At 41.3% G+C, this 17,760-nt stretch overlaps 1 protein-coding gene across 4 annotated transcripts in view; it reads left to right on the plus strand.

The window, feature by feature from the left end:
• Positions 1–17,760, plus strand: part of trpm6 (transient receptor potential cation channel, subfamily M, member 6) — a 19,658-nt gene continuing 1,898 nt past the window's right edge. Inside the window, exons 1-39 of one of the 4 annotated variants that reach the window (XM_061037749.1) lie at positions 1,154–1,417; positions 1,565–1,644; positions 1,882–1,920; positions 3,138–3,327; positions 3,624–3,837; positions 4,232–4,356; positions 4,942–5,113; positions 5,221–5,395; positions 5,532–5,655; positions 5,742–5,814; positions 6,036–6,136; positions 6,277–6,411; positions 7,309–7,362; positions 7,532–7,666; positions 8,132–8,403; positions 8,634–8,862; positions 9,097–9,249; positions 9,529–9,583; positions 9,620–9,684; positions 9,855–10,007; positions 10,138–10,389; positions 10,484–10,658; positions 11,619–11,733; positions 11,824–12,020; positions 12,149–12,281; positions 13,792–14,230; positions 14,379–15,024; positions 15,172–15,266; positions 15,456–15,558; positions 15,692–15,738; positions 15,837–15,901; positions 15,996–16,021; positions 16,129–16,179; positions 16,298–16,363; positions 16,491–16,789; positions 16,904–16,986; positions 17,141–17,346; positions 17,466–17,517; positions 17,632–17,744. In XM_061037749.1, coding sequence (XP_060893732.1) covers positions 1,400–1,417; positions 1,565–1,644; positions 1,882–1,920; positions 3,138–3,327; positions 3,624–3,837; positions 4,232–4,356; positions 4,942–5,113; positions 5,221–5,395; positions 5,532–5,655; positions 5,742–5,814; positions 6,036–6,136; positions 6,277–6,411; positions 7,309–7,362; positions 7,532–7,666; positions 8,132–8,403; positions 8,634–8,862; positions 9,097–9,249; positions 9,529–9,583; positions 9,620–9,684; positions 9,855–10,007; positions 10,138–10,389; positions 10,484–10,658; positions 11,619–11,733; positions 11,824–12,020; positions 12,149–12,281; positions 13,792–14,230; positions 14,379–15,024; positions 15,172–15,266; positions 15,456–15,558; positions 15,692–15,738; positions 15,837–15,901; positions 15,996–16,021; positions 16,129–16,179; positions 16,298–16,363; positions 16,491–16,789; positions 16,904–16,986; positions 17,141–17,346; positions 17,466–17,517; positions 17,632–17,744 — 5,725 coding nt within the window. In that variant the 5' untranslated portion in view covers positions 1,154–1,399. Of the gene's footprint in view, positions 156–1,150; positions 1,418–1,564; positions 1,645–1,881; positions 1,921–3,137; positions 3,328–3,623; positions 3,838–4,231; positions 4,357–4,941; positions 5,114–5,220; positions 5,396–5,531; positions 5,656–5,741; positions 5,815–6,035; positions 6,137–6,276; positions 6,412–7,308; positions 7,363–7,531; positions 7,667–8,131; positions 8,404–8,633; positions 8,863–9,096; positions 9,250–9,528; positions 9,685–9,854; positions 10,008–10,137; positions 10,390–10,483; positions 10,659–11,618; positions 11,734–11,823; positions 12,021–12,148; positions 12,282–13,791; positions 14,231–14,378; positions 15,025–15,171; positions 15,267–15,455; positions 15,588–15,691; positions 15,739–15,836; positions 15,902–15,995; positions 16,022–16,128; positions 16,180–16,297; positions 16,364–16,490; positions 16,790–16,903; positions 16,987–17,140; positions 17,347–17,465; positions 17,518–17,631; positions 17,745–17,760 lie in introns of those variants that run through there. The other 3 variants (XM_061037750.1, XM_061037748.1, XR_009673087.1) reach the window with 3 other exon arrangements.

The raw sequence follows: 17,760 nt of genomic DNA on the forward strand, positions 1-17,760 counted from the left end.
GGCTGCTTGAGAAGGCTTCCTACCCTTTGGACCGGCGGCTGATAAAAGGCCAGTGTGTCCTTGTCAAGGGGGAATGATGACGTGATGGGTTTTGAATCAAGATATATGTAAATGTTTGCATACTAAACATTGGTTAACTGGAGGCCACGAACATGGTAAGTTATGGAAAACCATTATATTTTATGATGCGAAAATGCCACCTTCTTTCTTGCATGTGCAGCAAAGAAATCGGCTTGTGACTTTTTATCATGTAACGTCATTATCTACCTTTAGTTAGCGAAAGGTTGGTTAGCAAATTTCTACATGTTAGTTTCAGGTTCTCCTGGGAGTGGGCGTACCAGTTAAAGAAGTCGTTGATGTAGACTGTAACCATCAAGCCCAGTTTAATGGACCAACTCTGATACTTGAACTTTTATTTCTCCGGATTCATTTTTTTTGCGACCTGAGGGAGTCTTCACATGAATTACACCTGTCGGACTAATCTTTACGATTTTTCAGACGTCACGTGAATGCAATGTCAATAATGCATCATATTTGTATCAGTTGATTTTATATTTGAGATTGATAATCTGTGTCTGCTATCTAACCAGAAACTGGTGTTGTCAAAAAGACTAAATGTAGTAAAGAGTAGCTACAATATCAGTGGAACAGAGACAGAAAATTGAAGTACCTCAGTTCTGTAACTAAGCACAGTAAATATAGGCTACTTCCGCTCCCATCACTGGAAACATATATTTTCAGATACAGAATAATTGAAAAGCAAGCTACCAATTGATATCTTGAGCAGAACTGCATCACGTTTTCCCACCACTTTAGTAACTCAATGTTAACACCCAAGTTTTTTCTATGTTGTAATACAACTAACTATGAAGACTGTTTAAAAGACCACACAAAGCAAATCATCTTAACTTCATTGCTTTAGTTGTTTACTTAGTCTTGTGGAAAATCTTACATACAGCAGAAGAAAACTGTGAATGTACATGTTAAACACACGAGGTGAAGTGTCTCCAAAGAAATGTAGGCTATTTGTTGTTTAAACACTGTGAGCTACACCAGCTACACTTAAGAACCATGTTTAGTGTTTACACAGATTGGCCCAGTGAGGGAGCTCACAGCTCTCAGCCATGTGTACTAATCTCAGGAAGGGGATGTGTATGTTTTCTTCCAACTGTGCTCTATATTCAGTCAGGCCATTGTTAAAATTCGCTGGGAAAGGGAGCAGACCAGACCTTGAAAGAGCAGGGGAAACTTGAAAAGAGACTGTTTACTGTGACATTAAAAGATAGGATGGCTGCTGTAAACCTTTCATCTCATCTGCGGATTTAAGAGTGCAGTTTCCTATGACTGGGTGGACCTACATTTGTTTCAGCATGTACAGTAGACGGCTGCCGGCACTGCAATGAGCTTTACTGAGAAGGTCATTGATTCCATTTTCTTCATGAACAGTGTTTTTTTTTACTGACTAGAGAATTAGCTTGACAGTGTAGCTGAGAGTTGATTTAGCACTTGGCATCTTCACTTAGTGTCTACGAACTGTAAATGAATGTCTTCCTCCTTATTCCAGTCACGGAAGGCTTGGATAGAGGAAACCTTCTTCAAGAGAGAGTGTGTGAAGTTTATTCCTTCCTCTCGGGACATACACAGGTAAACGGAAATCATTGATGAGCTTCCAAAAACCCTGTAAAATACTATTTTTTCATTAGTCTCAAAAGGAATGTAGGAGGGTTTATTTGGACAGTACATAGTTTAATATGAGCAGCAGTGGTTGGAAACATCCTTTTTTTTCTTCTGCAAACAGAACTATTTGGCTCTCAGCCCTTCCTTCCAGGAATAGAGACCATGTGGATTCTTTGGTAATGTGTAATTTCCTGTTTCTTACAGATGTATTCCAGTATGTCAAGTATGCCAAAGCTTGATCAGGTATAATTTCTTAATTATGTATTTCTGTGTGTCTTTATGTCTGAAACTACTTTCTTTATCTACACCCCAACCCCAATTCACAAGAAGTGCTGATTTTATCTTCTGGATTTCCCCATCCCCCTTATTTGATCATTTCCTGTTGCTTTCTGTTTAGTTTCCTCTTGTGTTGGTCGTTTTAATGTTTTTGAATGCTGTAAGTGTACTGATTGTTTTAGGTCTCACAAGATGGATTAAGAAAAGCAATATTTCCAACATCTTTTAATGTGTTGCAATAATAATAAAATCAGAGGTATTGACAGTGAAAGAGATGTACAAGTTAATGAGACGTGTGTGAATTTAGCAGGCTGTAAACTTTAAACACAATCTAATACAGAGACGTCAAAGGGAGGTGAAGCGGAAGGGAGGGAGACAGGAAAGCAGGAGGGATTGAAGCACTTGCCTTGACCTAAATGTGCATGGTGGAGGCATGTCAGGTGTAAATTATGCCACACAGTACTTCTTTGATATCAGGTGTGAAGCTATTATTATTATTATTTCTTAATATATAATGCTGTGTAGAGTTGTGTAGTTGCCTTATCGGCAGAGATGTGAGAGTAGCACCATCATTAAAATGCATCACAAAGTCCTACAAAATAAATACACATGAAAATAGACAGAATGAAGTTAGAGACCCATAATGATAAAATATATATATATATAATGGCAATGATGAAAGTAGGATAAAAAATGAAGATAGAATACATGCAATAAGATGAAACTTCAAACCTTCTTCTGTAAACAAATCATTTGTTTAAGATGAAAGATAAAATACATGGAATGCACAACATAAGGAAAATTAAACCAGTCGGATGGATTAAAAATGATGTAATTTAAAATGCACACATATCCGTTTAAGACAGTATTTTCAAAGGAGAGCATGTGTGCATAACCACAAACAGTGTTTCCATAGCCTGAAAACAGAAAAGGCATATTGAGATAAAGGCTCAAGTGAAGAGGTAAGTTTTGAGCTCCTTTAAGATTCATTAAACCAGCTTGCTCTCATGATATCTTCAGAGCGTAGCGGTATGACGCCGTTTCTGGGAATTTGCCCAAAAACTAAAAGCAGATGACTGCAAAGTTCTTTAACAAATACATAGTGTGGTAGTGTATGATGTGTCTATGTAGATACAGAAATCATTACCTGCTTTGTTCTCTGACAAAATCTTTCCATTGGCCAGATGTTGTTGTGGCCGCCTGATAGGGGAGCACTCATGGGGAGAGACCCTTTGTCCCATATCCCTCCTCCCTGTTCCTGGACAGGACTTGGAAGAAGAGTGGTCCATAGAGCTCCACACCAAAGCCAGTCCCACAAACGCCTATGGGACTGTAGACTTTCAGGACACTGCCACACGCGTCTGCCGAGCCAAGGTCTGCGCGTCTACAAACTGTTCTGTATATATGTTTCTAGGTCAAATGAAAACTCTTTACCAAATAACCATACTAATCAAAAATAGAGGCAAATGTTTGGAGGGTGGATGTGGTGAACAAGACCGGGCTTTACCTCGTGAATGTTGCATACACCAGCTTTGGTTTTGCCTTGATGGAAGATATCTTCTTGATATATCTTCTTAAAACTTTAGTCACTTCACAGCCATACGAGTAGTATTTTAGAAAAACCACTGATGACTCTCAGTCCTCTAAAGTTTTCCATGATTTCTCTCCAGTATGCCCGTGTGGCTGTGGATTCAAAGCCAGAGATGCTGCTCCAACTGATGCTGAAGGAGTGGCAGATGGAGAGACCCAAACTACTACTGATCGTCAAGGGAGGCTCAGAAAACTTCAGCCTGCCCCCGAAAGTAAAGCAGGCCTTCAGCAAAGGTCTGATGACTGCTGCTCTGAGCACAGGGGCATGGATACTCACTGATGGCATTAATACCGGTAGGTGTCCAAAAAGCTAGATCCTGATCTAGTGTTTGATATTTATCCAGGTAAATGGCACGATGAGACTCAGTGAAGTCCGTGTTGGTCTTCATGTGAAACAGTTAAAGAACCCCATGTTTTGCCTCTTAGATTTTTACTGATGTTATCATTTACCTTTTTGAAGTGGATGTATATGCTCCCTCTTTCTGTTCTAAAAGTACTTTCTGGCCATTGTCTTGGTCTGTGTGACATTAACATGCTCATTTAATCTAAAGGGTGAAGGAACGTGCAATGTTCACTTGTTTGCAGTTAAAATTAAAAGAAGATTAAAGTTGCTACTCAGCTATATTGTGCTTGATGCCTGTCTTGAGTCTATGCATTTTAAATTTGCTCTTCTTCAAATACTCTCTAGGTGTGTCAAAGTATGTGGGCGAGGCAGTGCAAGCATTTGGAGGTCACGACCTGAGGAAGAGAAACACAATTGGCATCACACCATGGGGAGTGGTTGAGAACAACACTGACCTTATCGGCAGAGATGTGAGAATTAAGGGTGCACTCACACTAAGCAACCGTACCATGTCTAAGCACGCTTCACCCCTTAAGTCCAGTTTGTTTGACTGGTACGAGCGCTCCGATCCGTGCTAAAGCATGGTACACTTCCGTGGCCCTGGCATGCTTGGAAGAGGTGTGCTTCGGCACGATACAGTTCATGCACGAGCAGAAGCGCGGGTACACAACGCTGACAGCCTTCATTGTGGAGAAATCCAGAAGAGAAGGGTGTTCTGGCTGTGTCTGACAAACATGACTCAAAATAAGCCACAAAGTCAGTAAAGTAGCTGTCATGTACGTTATGTATAGGGAGGTAACTGTGTTCAGACCCGGTTAGTCCTGGAGCAGTGTGAGTGCAAGCTAGCGGGGGGAGTGGGGGTAATCATGCTACAGCACTGTACGGGACAACTTCGCCTAGAGTGAGTGCGCCCTCAGACCTTGTGTTTTGTTGAATGAGAGTGCTCCAGTTTGACGAGCAGTACTTGTTAATTATCTAAAGTTTCCTTGTGCTTTATTTGGCTTTGATTGGCTCCTGGCTGGTTTTTGTTGTGACTTTAACTCACTGTGGTTCAGGTTTTCAGACCTTACCAACCGATGGGGAACCCCTTGAGTAAGAGGGCCGGTCTGAACCGTTTCCACTCCCACTTTCTGTTTGTGGATGATGGAACTCTGGGAAAACATGGCTGCCAGCAAGGCCTCAGGAGGAAGCTGGAGAAACACATCCGACAGCAGAAGATACACCCTCGTGAGTTGTGTGTGTGTGTGTTTGTGCAATATTTGAATGAAGTGAGAAAGCAGAGCGAGGGGTTCGATGTAACTGATGTTATTTCCCCTTTTCTTCCTTCATTGTAGGACTGAACCAAGGAGTGCCTGTGGTGTGTGTGGTGGTGGAGGGAGGGCCTACCATTGTGTCCACAGTGTTGGACTATGTAAGCAATGTGCCGCCTGTTCCAGTGTTTGTGTTTGAGGGATCGGGCAAGGCTGCTGACCTGCTTGCCTTCTTACACAAGCAGACGTCTGTTGACAGGTATGCAGGCTTACCTTTGTGATCTACATCAATAGATCTAAACGGTGGACCTCATTGTGCATAATGAAACTACTTTCAATAGCACTAATTAGTTTTATTGAGAAACAAATAAAACATGTTCACTGCATTTTTACAGACAGTTGGATGCTGACATTAAAGAAGACTTTCTTGTCCGGATTGGAGATGTCTTTGGCGTGGAGGGAGCAGACGCCTCTCAGCTCTTCGATCTGCTCCTGCGATGTATGGACCACAGGCAGTCTGTAAGTGAAACACTGTTTGGAAATAAGTGTGTTGTGATTCAACGCATAAACTACTCACGCAACCTCAATATGTCTCTTAACAACAGATAACCATCTTTGACTCAGAGTCAGAAGACCACATAACACCGGATGCAGCAATTTTGACAGCTACTCTCAAGGGTACTTTTCTTTTTTCCCCCTTAGTCGTGACAGTTGATGTTTTTTCCAGCAGACATTTTGACATGTCATAGCAGGAAAAAACACCAGTGTGTGAAACAAGCAATCAGGAATATATGACCTGGACTTTTTCTGCTCAGACAAGTCAAACCTTCCGCTGGGAAAAAGCTGTTTTAAAGTCCAAGAATGTTTGTTTGGTGTTACTTGTTCTATGTGATGAACAGGAACAAAGGTCAGTCCTGCAGAGCAGCTGAGTATGGCCCTAGCCTGGGATCGGGCTGACATTGCACAGAAAGATGTCCTTGTGTACAGACAGCATTGGCAGGTGAGAATGTAGACGGAGTGAATTTAAAACTGCAAGACATTGTGTAATGACATGCTATTACTCCACACACAAGAAATAAAGCATGTTCTCTAAATCTTGCGATAACTTGTCTTATTGTTCCAATTGTGTGCTTTATGTAGGTGGGTTCCTTGGAGCAGGCCATGCTGGATGCTCTGGTGATGGACCGGGTCAGTTTTGTCAAACTGCTGATTGACAACAGCATGACCATGAAACGCTTCCTGACTGTAGATCGCCTGGAGGAGCTCTACAACACGGTCACTATAACAGATTGAAATCTTAGTACCCAACAAGTATGAGACTATTGAGACCAACATGATACCCATTTAGAATGGAAAATGAAATAAAACCTTTTATTATAGAGAGTGCACCAGTGATTATAAAGATTATTTAATATGTTTAACACTTTTATAAAGAGTCAGTGTTCTGCTACACGTGCTGCAGACAGTGCAAAGTCATATATATTCTATAAATGACACTCTTTCTAAACACCTTTCATATTCATTGATAATGTTATCTTTGATCGACCTGGTCAGGTCAGACAACAGATATATGAGTAGGGCGTTGTTAAATATCTACGTCTATTGATTGTGACACTCTTTCTCCTTCAGTCTTATTTTCTTGGTCTAGAATAGAAAGTCAAACAAACCTTTGTTCATCTTGCTTTAATACTTTTTCTTTAGTTTACCCTCAGCTCATACTTTACCACATAAACTACTTTTTTTTTTTAAACTTTAGACGCTCAAATGTAAAACATGTGGCTTTGATTGAAATCACAATTGTGCGCTGTAAGTTGTTTTGCACCAATAATTTCTGTACTTCCTGGTCAGTTGCATTCAGAGTATGATTCCAGTTATTGTTTTAGGAGGCCTCTGAGATAACAAGGCTCTTAATCATCAGTAAACTCACACTTGGCTTTCTCCACACTGTATTTATCTTTGGAATAAAGCTTGTTTACTTATTCATTAATCTGAGATAATAAATCCCCTCAGCAGCTAAGGATCCCAGAGCTGCTGCTGAATATGAAATATGCAACTGTGCTAAAAAGGAGTGGACCCTCCCCCTCTCTTATTTGGTCTTTTTCAGTTAACTTTTCTATTATTTCAAAATTATTGTCTATTATTTCGAATTTCAACATAACTATCTCTCCACAGCCTCAAGGGCAAACAGACCGTTTCCTCCACCACCTTGTAGAAGATGCAAAACAGGTCAGAAGAGATGATAAGATCAGCTAAAATCATATGAATACAAATGCACGTTACAGAAACACTGATTTTATTGGCTTTTACAAGGATATCAAGCTGCATTTATTTACAGTGTAGGTTTATACACATACTGTTATTCATTTACTGTTTCTGTGTTTTTGTGTGTGAGTAGACTTCCCTTCCCATAGGTCACCGTCTTTCTCTCATTGACATGGGCCTGGTGATAGAGTACCTGATAGGAGGAGCGTATTGCAGTACCTACACAAGAAAACACTTCAGAGCCGCCTACAGCCGCCTGCAAGACAAAGTAAGCAGCGAAATGACAACTCTTTTTTTCTCTACAAATTCTTTTGATCTGAAAAGGGTTTGACTTGTGTACTCGTTCTTTTTTTATAGGAGGGTACATTCAGTGATACATTCTCCAATATTTGAATAAGCGGTAGTATCGAAAAGAACTAAAGCTCTATAAAAAACGACAGATCTTCAGTCATATTATAACCAAAGGTTGCTGAGAGCAAAAGAAAGTGAGCACTGCTTATGACGCACAGATTAGTTTGAAACTTTTTTAATTTGAGCATTTTAGAAATTTTGGTGTTTGCCAACAAGAAATTGCCCAGCATAGAGCCTAATTTTCTATTTTTGTTGCCCTGGTATTGAAACATGTATCGATATCATGTCATTTTTACCAGTATCATATCTATGTTAAAAATTCTGGTGTTTTGTCAACTCTACTTGCATCTTTTTCTTTTACTTTAACTTTTTTTCCGACCAGGAGCAAGACATGTCACCTGAGGGCAGTCAAGAGATTACAATGAACCCTGACCTTGGTGACTCTCCACTTCTGGTGCCCTTCAACTTCAACGACCTGTTTGTGTGGGCTGTTCTTCAGCAGCGCCAGCAGATGGCACTGTTCCTTTGGCAGCATGGAGAGGAGGCGCTTGCACGGGCCACAGTGGCCTGTAAGCTGTACCGCTCCATGGCCTTTGAGGCCCGGCAGAGCACCATGGACGACAACATAGCAGAGAGATTGAAGACATACTCACTGTGAGAGTATTTATGTTATTATCAGTTAACCCATAGGGACAATTAATGCAACTTTTTAAGGTTTAGTAGCATGATTAAGAACCCAATTAGTTACTTTGACACTTAGTATTAAATAAGTTTAGTCTTGTATGTCGGGAGTACATCTTTGAAAAGCTTCTTTTATCAGTTTTTCAGATAAAGCAAGTTTGGGTCCTGAGTTTTTATGATTGCATCTGTGTCCTGTGTCTCAGGGAGTTTGGTCAGCTGGCGGTTGATGTGTTGGACTGCGCGTTTCGTCAGAATGAGCAGATGGCCATGAAGCTGTTGACTTCAGAGATGGAGGCATGGAGCCACTTCACCTGTCTGCAGATGGCTGTCTCCTCGTGTCACAGACCATTCGTGTCACACTCGTGCACACAGACCCTCCTCACAGATCTTTGGACGGGTTCACTCAACATGAGGAAGAACTCCTGTTTGAAGGTAAGCACTGTAAACACAGTGAGTGTTGTTGGTCACACCAGATGAAATGAATGATATACTGTAATTTGTTACTCTTTTTTATTATTAAATTATCTGATAGTTGTTATGATAACAAAGAATTATTTTAAATTGTAAAGAATAAAAAACGCTGTATAAAGATTCAATAATAAATCATTACAGTATGTTTAAGTTTTTAGTGAATGTAAATCATTCGTTATCTTTTTTTCCTTTCAGATCATTTTGAGTCTTCTTCTGCCCCCGGTCATCTTGTTACTGGAGTTTAAAAGCGAAGCTGAAATGTGCCACGTACCGCAATCTCAGGAGGCAATGCTGTTTGGACTTGACTCTGTGAAAACAGAACCAGCCCATGAAGGAAGTGATCACACGGTAAAGCAGATTTCAAGCACTGGTGACATGGGCCGACCAGCCCTTAAATCAAGTGTCTCAAATTAATTATGATGTTTGAAATGCAAATGTCTATATAAACAATACATAAAAAGCAGTTTAAATTAATGTATCTATACACAGCCCGTTCAGGCGTATATATACATATATATATGTATATATATGTATATATATGTTAACTTTATACTATAATTCATATCCATTCTTCTCTCCTCTCCTCTCCTCTCCTCTCCTCTCCTCTCCTCTCCTCTCCTCTCACAGGTCGGTCAGGATGCAGAGCGAGGCCCGTCTCCTCATGGCAGGCTTCTCGGTCCTGTGTTAGAAACGTTTACCTCTGTGACCATGCAGTGTCTGTCCTTGATTAATTCAGCCTTTGATTTCTACACAGCTCCTGTTGTCAAGTTCTGGTTTCACACAGTGAGTTGTGTGCATGTAACTATTCCTCAAACTTAAAGCTCTCGCAGAAAGCACATCAACTTAAAAACCAATCCAGTTTTATGCAGCACATGTGATGTTTGATGTTCATTTTTTCCTATCTCTGCCTGTTGCTCTCTAAATTGTTTCATTGTCTTTTTGTCCATTTGAAGATCTTCTACTTGGCCTTTTTGATATTGTTCTCCTATGTTATTCTGGTGAAGATGGGGGAGCGACCCAGCATTCAGGAGTGGCTTGTAATAGTCTACATCCTGTCCACTGCAGTGGAGAAAACCAGAGAGGTGAGACAGCTGGTAGAGAGAGAGGTGTGATCTTCTTTATTTCTCTTTATTTAAAGTAATCAGCACAAAAAAACGACATCGTAATCTTTTTTGACAGATCACTACAGCTCTGCTGCACATCAGACTAAATTCAAAATGTTTCCTACTTAATTAGGTGCTAATGTCTGAGCCGAGGAAGCTGAGCCAGAAGCTGAAGATCTGGTTCTCAGAGTACTGGAACATATCCGATTTCATAGCCATCCTCCTCTTTCTCGTCGGACTGGGGATGCGTTTACTTGCTGAACCGTACCGGACAGCAGGTCGCATCAGTTACTGTATGGACATCATCTTCTGGTTTGTCAGGTTGATGGATCTGCTGGCAGTCAATAAGCACGCCGGCCCGTATCTCACCATGATCACTAAGATGGTGGGTAGATTCTGTACACTATTCCTTGGAGAGGAAAGAGCGGAGAAGCATATTTTTAGTCATCCCTCTCTCTCCTCTCACTGTGTCTGTTCAGACCAGTAACATGTTCTTCATCGTGGTGATGATGGCGATTGTGCTGCTGAGCTTCGGGGTGTCCAGGAAGGCCATCCTGTCTCCAGAGGAGGAGCCGTCCTGGAGCTTAGCCAGGGACGTAGTCTTCCAGCCCTACTGGATGATTTATGGAGAGGTCTACGCAGGAGAGATGGTTGGTAAGTGGTTCAAGACAAAAGTATAGATACTTTATTTTTATTTTTTAAAATTTGTTTTTGGGTGATTTTTGGCCTTTATTGGAGAGACAGTGGATAGTGTCTGAAATCATGGAGAGAGAGAGAGAGTGGGGAATGACATGCAGGAAAGGAGCCACAGGTCGGATTTGAACCTGGGCCGCCCGCTTGGAGGACTTACAGCCTCCATACATGGGGCGCGCGCATCAACCACTGCGCCACCATCGCCCCAAGAATAGATACTTTTAAAAAAGTGTTGATTTAAAGCAGTAGAGTTGAACCTTGATGACATTGGTGTTGCCCTGAGTAAGTGGTGGCGTGGTGAAAGTCAACTTGTCCCGTGTCCTTTGCCATAGAAACAGAAGACTCAGGGGAATAAAAACTTTGTTAAAGAAAAGTGAATCATGGATCTGAAGTAAAATCAAGGCAAGTCAGCCATTAAGTCTCTCATCATTTCAGGTTCATCTTACTTGACTCACCTTTATGAACAATGTGTGTTCATAGGCTGTTGCATTGTTTTCCAACCAGGGGTCCTGGAGGGGGTGAGGGTGCACTTACTAGATAGTTTATATAAAAGGTCTTTAAGTAAGAACTAGTGAGTATAGGTCTATTCTGTGGGACTTTTATCAATAAAACAATCAACATGATATTATATGATATATATTTATATTTATCACCGTGTGGGTCGTGGAGAGGGCTGAGTTTTTCTTGGATACAAATAGGGGGGCTCCAAGACATTTATTTAACATTTTTATTTAGATAAATGTCAGTCAGGTTATTATCTCTTGCTAAATGAGGCCATCATTAGGCCCATAAGTATTTTTGACGCATGTAAAAGATTCAATAAGCAAGATTTGCTCATGAAGTGTTTAAGAGAGTGCGTGTGTTTGTGTGTTTGTGTGCTTGTGTATTTGTGTGTTTGTGTGTTTGTGCGTGTGTTCACAGAATGTGACGACGGCCGTCCGTGTTCTCTTGCCCCCTTACTCATTGCACTCCTCCAGGCTGTCTACATGTTCTTCCAGTACATCATCATGGTCAACATTCTCATTGCATTTTTTAAGTAAGCATGGTATAACTAAATACTGTAATAATGGAGGATCCCCAGGAAACAGTGCTTTTATCTTAATGAATATTTGATTCAAAATTGCAGCAACATCTACTTTGACATGGCTTCAATATCCAGTAAGCTGTGGAAGTACAACCGTTATCGCTACATCATGACCTATCAGGAGAGGCCATGGCTGCCTCCGCCCCTCATCCTCCTCAGTCACATGGACCTTGGTTTGAGAGCCATCTACAGGAGATGCAGAGGGAACGCTGAGCAGGAGGAGAGAGGCCATGGACTTAGTGAGTACCACAGTTTGTATGAGTGTGGATAGAAAATGGATTCAGCAGAATTATTCACATTATATCATTTAATTCTCAGCAAGCGTCAAGAATTCTTTATCTTCTCATGTCTCACCTATTGTCCCCAGAGCTTCTCCAGGGCCACGAGGGTCGTAAGAAGCTTCATGAGTTTGAGGAGAAATGTGTTCAGGCCTACTTCCATGAGAAGAGCGATGATCTTCACAGCAGTCAGATTACCAGGATCAGGGCCACTGCTGAGAGGTTGGATTTATAATTCTCATATTTGTTTCTTATAAAGGATGACCCTACAACTCTGTATATACCTTCTGCAGAAAAATCAAAAAGGGTAGTTACTCTCTGGCCTGGATGATGTCATTGTGATAGGCTCTATAGATTTGATGCTTACATAAACACTGAGTTTTGACAGAAACTGGTAGATGTATTTGAGAACGTCTTAAAAACAAAGATAAATGTGCTCTGCTGCTCTTCAGTGCACCAGCTGGTTTTTGATATAGCCAGTGGGAGGTCAAACATCTATGTCCAACTCCAAACCTAAACATTCACCCCACAATACTGCAGCTCCAGTTCTTCTAATTTCACAACATTACCAGGGTGTTTAAGTAATCTGGGTAATACATAATGCCTTATTTCAGAATTAAATTAATGAGAATAGCTCAAAATAAATGTAACCATTACAGACTCAAAGTCCAGATAAATGACGGGACAGGAAGTGATATTGTTTATGTGACAGTTATGGAAGTTAACTGTCATTTTACAATCATCTTATTGTTTTTAACTGTGTGTGTAATAGACTGAAATAACTGATGTCTCTGTATGACCTACTAAAGTAAAAGAGCCCATCAGAATAAAAATGGACTGATTCTATGTAATATCTTTTTTTTAACGTCTGAAGTAACTGACACAGGGTGGGTGACTTTCTTTGTTGACCTTTTTTTTTTTTTTTTTTACAGTAAAAATTCAAAGTGAGTTCTTTGCTTGATTATTAAAAAGAAAGCAGGGTGAACTTTATTTTTGGTTTAGTCAAAAAGACAACTACTAAGTAGCTACACAAGTACAGGACAAGATCAGCAAAGAGATAAGATGTAGAGTTTTACTTTGATAAACACACATACGCACCCACACTCATTCTCAGTTTCTGCAAACCTAGAAAGAGAACTTCAGAAGTGTTTCCCCGAGGTTGGAGTTATAGCAGCGGAGGTGAAGTGGAACAACGTTTTAGTTGCGTGCAGTTTTTTTAAAAATTATTTTCTTTAAAAGTATTATTCACATATTAGACAAAATAATCAACCAACAACCACCCTATTGTCATAACCTGGCTCATGGGTAATGGCAAAAGACGAGAGGAGTCAGAAATTTACCAAAGTAATGAATCATTTATATCAAAACAATGGTCACATTTGATTCCGTAGCACAAATTAATATAATGTTAGTTTCTAAGGAGATAAGCTGGAGCCCAGCAGCGGAGGTCATATTTCAGCAGCGGTGCACCTCCGCTGCTAGATTCATATAGGGGAAACACTGCTTCTAGGGGAAATATGTTGTTGATGTCACAATCTGTTGTTTTCCGGTGACACATAGTGCTATGTTGCTTTCAGTCCCAGTGTGACATTGGTAAGAGTTTATTGTTAAATAATGGTGACAGCTGTGATATTGTGTATACAACAAGAAAAAAACACATGCAACAACTTTTTTAAAGTTACGTAAAACCATTTTTTTTATAACGGATAAGTGTTTTTATTTATTCCATCAGGGCAGAGGAGATGTGCATGACCATTGGGGAGGTCTCTGAGAAGGTCAACTTTGTTCAGGACAGTCTCTCTGAGTTGGACTCTCAGCTGGGTCAACTCCAGGACCTGTCTGTGCTGGCTGTGGACACCCTCACCCTGCTGTCTGCGTCCAACAGCCTGCATCACGAGGGTGCACGCCTGGCTCAGTGTGGAACTGTCATTGCATCCCAGCACATCCCCCCTCACAGCTGGAGCCTCCCATACAGGAATGGGGCAGAAAGTGGTGTCCTTAATCTGCGTGGAGCGATGGCCAAGTCATGTAAAAGTAGCCCACCGTCTTTACTGAAGGGTGTCACTCTTGCAGGGAGCAGACTGGCATCACTTGAGGGTCGTGTCGGAGTCAGAGTGAGCAGGGGAGGTAAACAAGGACACACTGTGGAGGGAGAGGAAGGAGCAAAGGAGGTACTTATTGTTTAAAACTTATTGTTTACTTATTGATTTCATTATGACTGTTAAAAGAAAATTAATAAAAAACCTGTGAAAGATAACTAGTAACTTCTTAACTTTAGAATATTTTGTGTTACTCATATTTTCCCTCTTGGACTCGCAGGATGCTGCTGTTGAACATCCCGGTGAGAATTGGCCTGAGGGCTCTAAACCTGCATCCCATACCTCTCTCTCTCACTTTTACGGAGGGGGAGTTCATCCTGGTGGTTTCAGGGGTCAGTCTCCCTGTGAGTCCTGTGGACCTTCCCACTGTGGGTCTCCTTTTTCTTCCAGAGGCTTGGAGTCACCGCATCATAAACTCTTGACATGTGACCCACACCTGTATCCAAATCAGGAGGAAACTTCTGTGGAAGAGGAGGACGAAGAACGAGAGGAAGAGCAAGAGGAGGAGAGGAGACAGCTGTCCGGTATAGAAGTATCCAGAGCCTCAAGCAAAGCCCTCCTGTTGTCTGACCCTCAGGACATCTCTGAGGGTTTGGTAAATCCTGCATTTTCTCAGAATGATATCATACCAGGTTCTCGGTCAAGACCCATCAAGTCCCCCAGGCAGGCCGGTCTGTCCAGAGACCGTCCTTACGACTACTGCAGGTCCCTGTCTTCCAGTGTGGAGAATATGGCTTTCTCTGGGGTTCCACGCAGTCAAATGAGGGGATCAGTTTCCTCTCTTAATGAACCAATGAACAGAGAGAGTTTATCTGGTGGGAGGACTTTTAGGGACGACACTTTGCTACGATGCAGCAGGAGCAGAGGTATTGTTGTGCTTTTGAATCCAGGGGTTAGACAACATCATTATTTATGATTCATGTGTGATTGGTAACTAGATAAACTCAATGCATATGCCTTAGCGGATGGGGTTTACTTTATTTCATCAAATCATGTTTGTTTTGTTTCTGCAGAGTGGTCCAAATCCTCAGACTTAACTCATATCAGCTGCAGAGACAAAATCCAGAACAGGAAGACGGTGAAGATTCAAGAGAGCGGTCCTGATGATGTAACGTGACACAAGATGTCTTCTTCAGAGTATACTGTTTAGATTTGCATGATTGATTTACTAGTCAAACGCTATCAGGGTTCAGTAATGATTTCAAAATAGTATGGATCATCAAACTGAAACCTTTACGATATGCTTTGTTTCACCTGCCTGAAATGTCTGCGCTCTCTTCACATATAATGGAATCAGGGAACCTTGCAGTCCCACCTGCCTGACGCCTGCTGGAGAAGGTACAAGAGACTGAGAGGAGAACGTACATGTTGGTCGGCTTCAACCAGCCTCAGTCTGCCCAGTAAGGACCCCCAGTCCAATCTAAATCAAGTACATGTATTTTTAGAAATATATAATGTAATCTGTCCATCATGTGGATCAAAAGACAAGGAACAGAAAAGAAAATGTGAAATTCTTGTTCACGTTTGTTTTAGACTTTGAACCATTGGATCAGTTGCAGAAGCAAGTGTTTTCCCATCAGGTAAGTCTGTGCCTCACTGTGCGATTATGCTGTAGTAATTGTGTAAATGTATGATATGTGAGTGAGACTGGCCTGGTTATCTTTGCTTCGACCTTCAGGATGTGTGGAGCCCCACTCATTCAGCATGGAACAGGTTGGCCAAATCAGTGAGCAGTAGGTCCTCGTAAGTCTGTTTTTCTGTTTCCTTGCTATTATTTAAAACATTATAAAACCCTCATCAATCAATCCAATATGTTTTCTTTGTGTTTGTCTTGTAGTTTACAGAGTGGTGTTCCACCTGAAGGTATTTCTAAATGTTCAGATATTTTTTCCGATACATAATTTGTTTATTCCTTTTCTATACATTCAGTACAATGTGAGGTTTTGTGTCTCTCTTTTTTCTTACTTTAGTAAAGAGCTCTTCATTCCAGTCCACAGACAATTTGTATCCTCACTATTCAGGTATTAATATCGTATGCAGAAGTATGATTAACTGGAGCTGGAAACACATTCGGTGCACTAGATAAGTCGTATCAGCTCCTGTGTAGTTGTGACCTGTGTTGTGTTTGTGTGTAAACAGCTATGGAGAAAAACAATCTGATGAGACTGGCTCACACCATTCCCTTCACTCCTGTTTCCATTTTGGGTAACTCTGAAGTTTGATATAACGTTCACCTTTTTTCTTGTTTATTACTTTTGTTTTTCTTATGTCTCTGTAATTTATTATTATTTTATTTTACGCATTTCTTTGACTGACTTCCTTTTTACTGCAGGAGGTGAAGAGGTGAGCATTTACTCTCTGGAAGAAGTGCCCTCCGACTCCAACACTGAAACTAGCACAGCCTCATCCTGGTCCTCACAGGGCCTGTCTGCTTTACTGCAGCCCCTCTCCAGTGAAGAGAGCTCTTTGGATGGGGGTCTGAGGCTGGGTTGCAGGGTGTTGTGTACCTGGGCAGAGCAGGATGTACTCAGACCTGGTCTTATATACATGGTCAAAGCCTTCAGGCCAGAGGTGATTCGTGCCTGGAAGAGGTACTTCCATGGTAGCACCGAACTGCAGCTTTGTTTAAGGGTGAGTGTACCTTAACGGTGCACATAAGTAGGCAGTGGTACCTGTTTAGTTACATGTTGACGTTTATGAAATAGCTTTAACTTCATGATACCTTTCTGTTTGACATCCCTGCAGGAGATCCAGCAGCAGAAAGCAGCCCAGACGTTGATGCAAGTATTCAACCAAGTTAAACCTGACGATATGCCCCACTGTCCAAGGTGTGTATGTGTGTGTGTGTGTGTGTGTGTGTGTGTGTGTGTGTGTGTGTGTGTGTGTGTGTGTGTGTGTGTGTGTGTGTGTGTGTGTTTTCTTCTCTGCTACATTTATGGAGTGTGTGTCTTTTCATGTTCTCACTGTCTTGTCATAAAAAAGGTTTCTAGATGTTTCCCTGGTCCTTTGGCATTCAAATGGCCAGTGGCTAACTATTGAGAGGAACATGTCCGGAGACTTCAGGAAGTACAACAACAATACAGGAGAAGAGATCGCCCCCTGCTGCCCACTGGAAGAAATGCTGCTAACTTTCTCCCACTGGACTTACGAGTACTCATTCAGAGAGCTTCTGGTGCTAGACATACAAGGTGGACTCCTTTATTTTGTGATTATATGTTGTTTTCTTTGTATGTGTGCCTGTACAAACGTGAGTTGTTTAGATTCCATCTTCTTTTGTCTTTATTTATTAATGCATTGTTTTTCAAAGGAGTTGGAGAGGTGCTGACGGATCCAACAGTCATCATGGCGGACGACCAAAGGTACAGCAACATCAGGCTTTTTGATTACATCTGGTTTCAGAAATCTTTTCTGCTGGGTTAAAAAACTTAAAATGAATGTTCAAACAGATGAAGGGAGTTTTGACTCTGTTACAGTGGTAGCAGGGGAGAGATGCTTTTTGGTCCTGATAACCTTGGAGTTGCTGCCATCAATGGATTCCTGCAGAAACACTCTTGTGGTGCCTGCTGCCGCAGACTGGGCCTATCAGGTCAGACATTTTTTTC

Source organism: Labrus mixtus, chromosome 5 (genome assembly GCF_963584025.1).
Source record: "Labrus mixtus chromosome 5, fLabMix1.1, whole genome shotgun sequence".
NCBI lineage: Eukaryota > Metazoa > Chordata > Actinopteri > Labriformes > Labridae > Labrus > Labrus mixtus.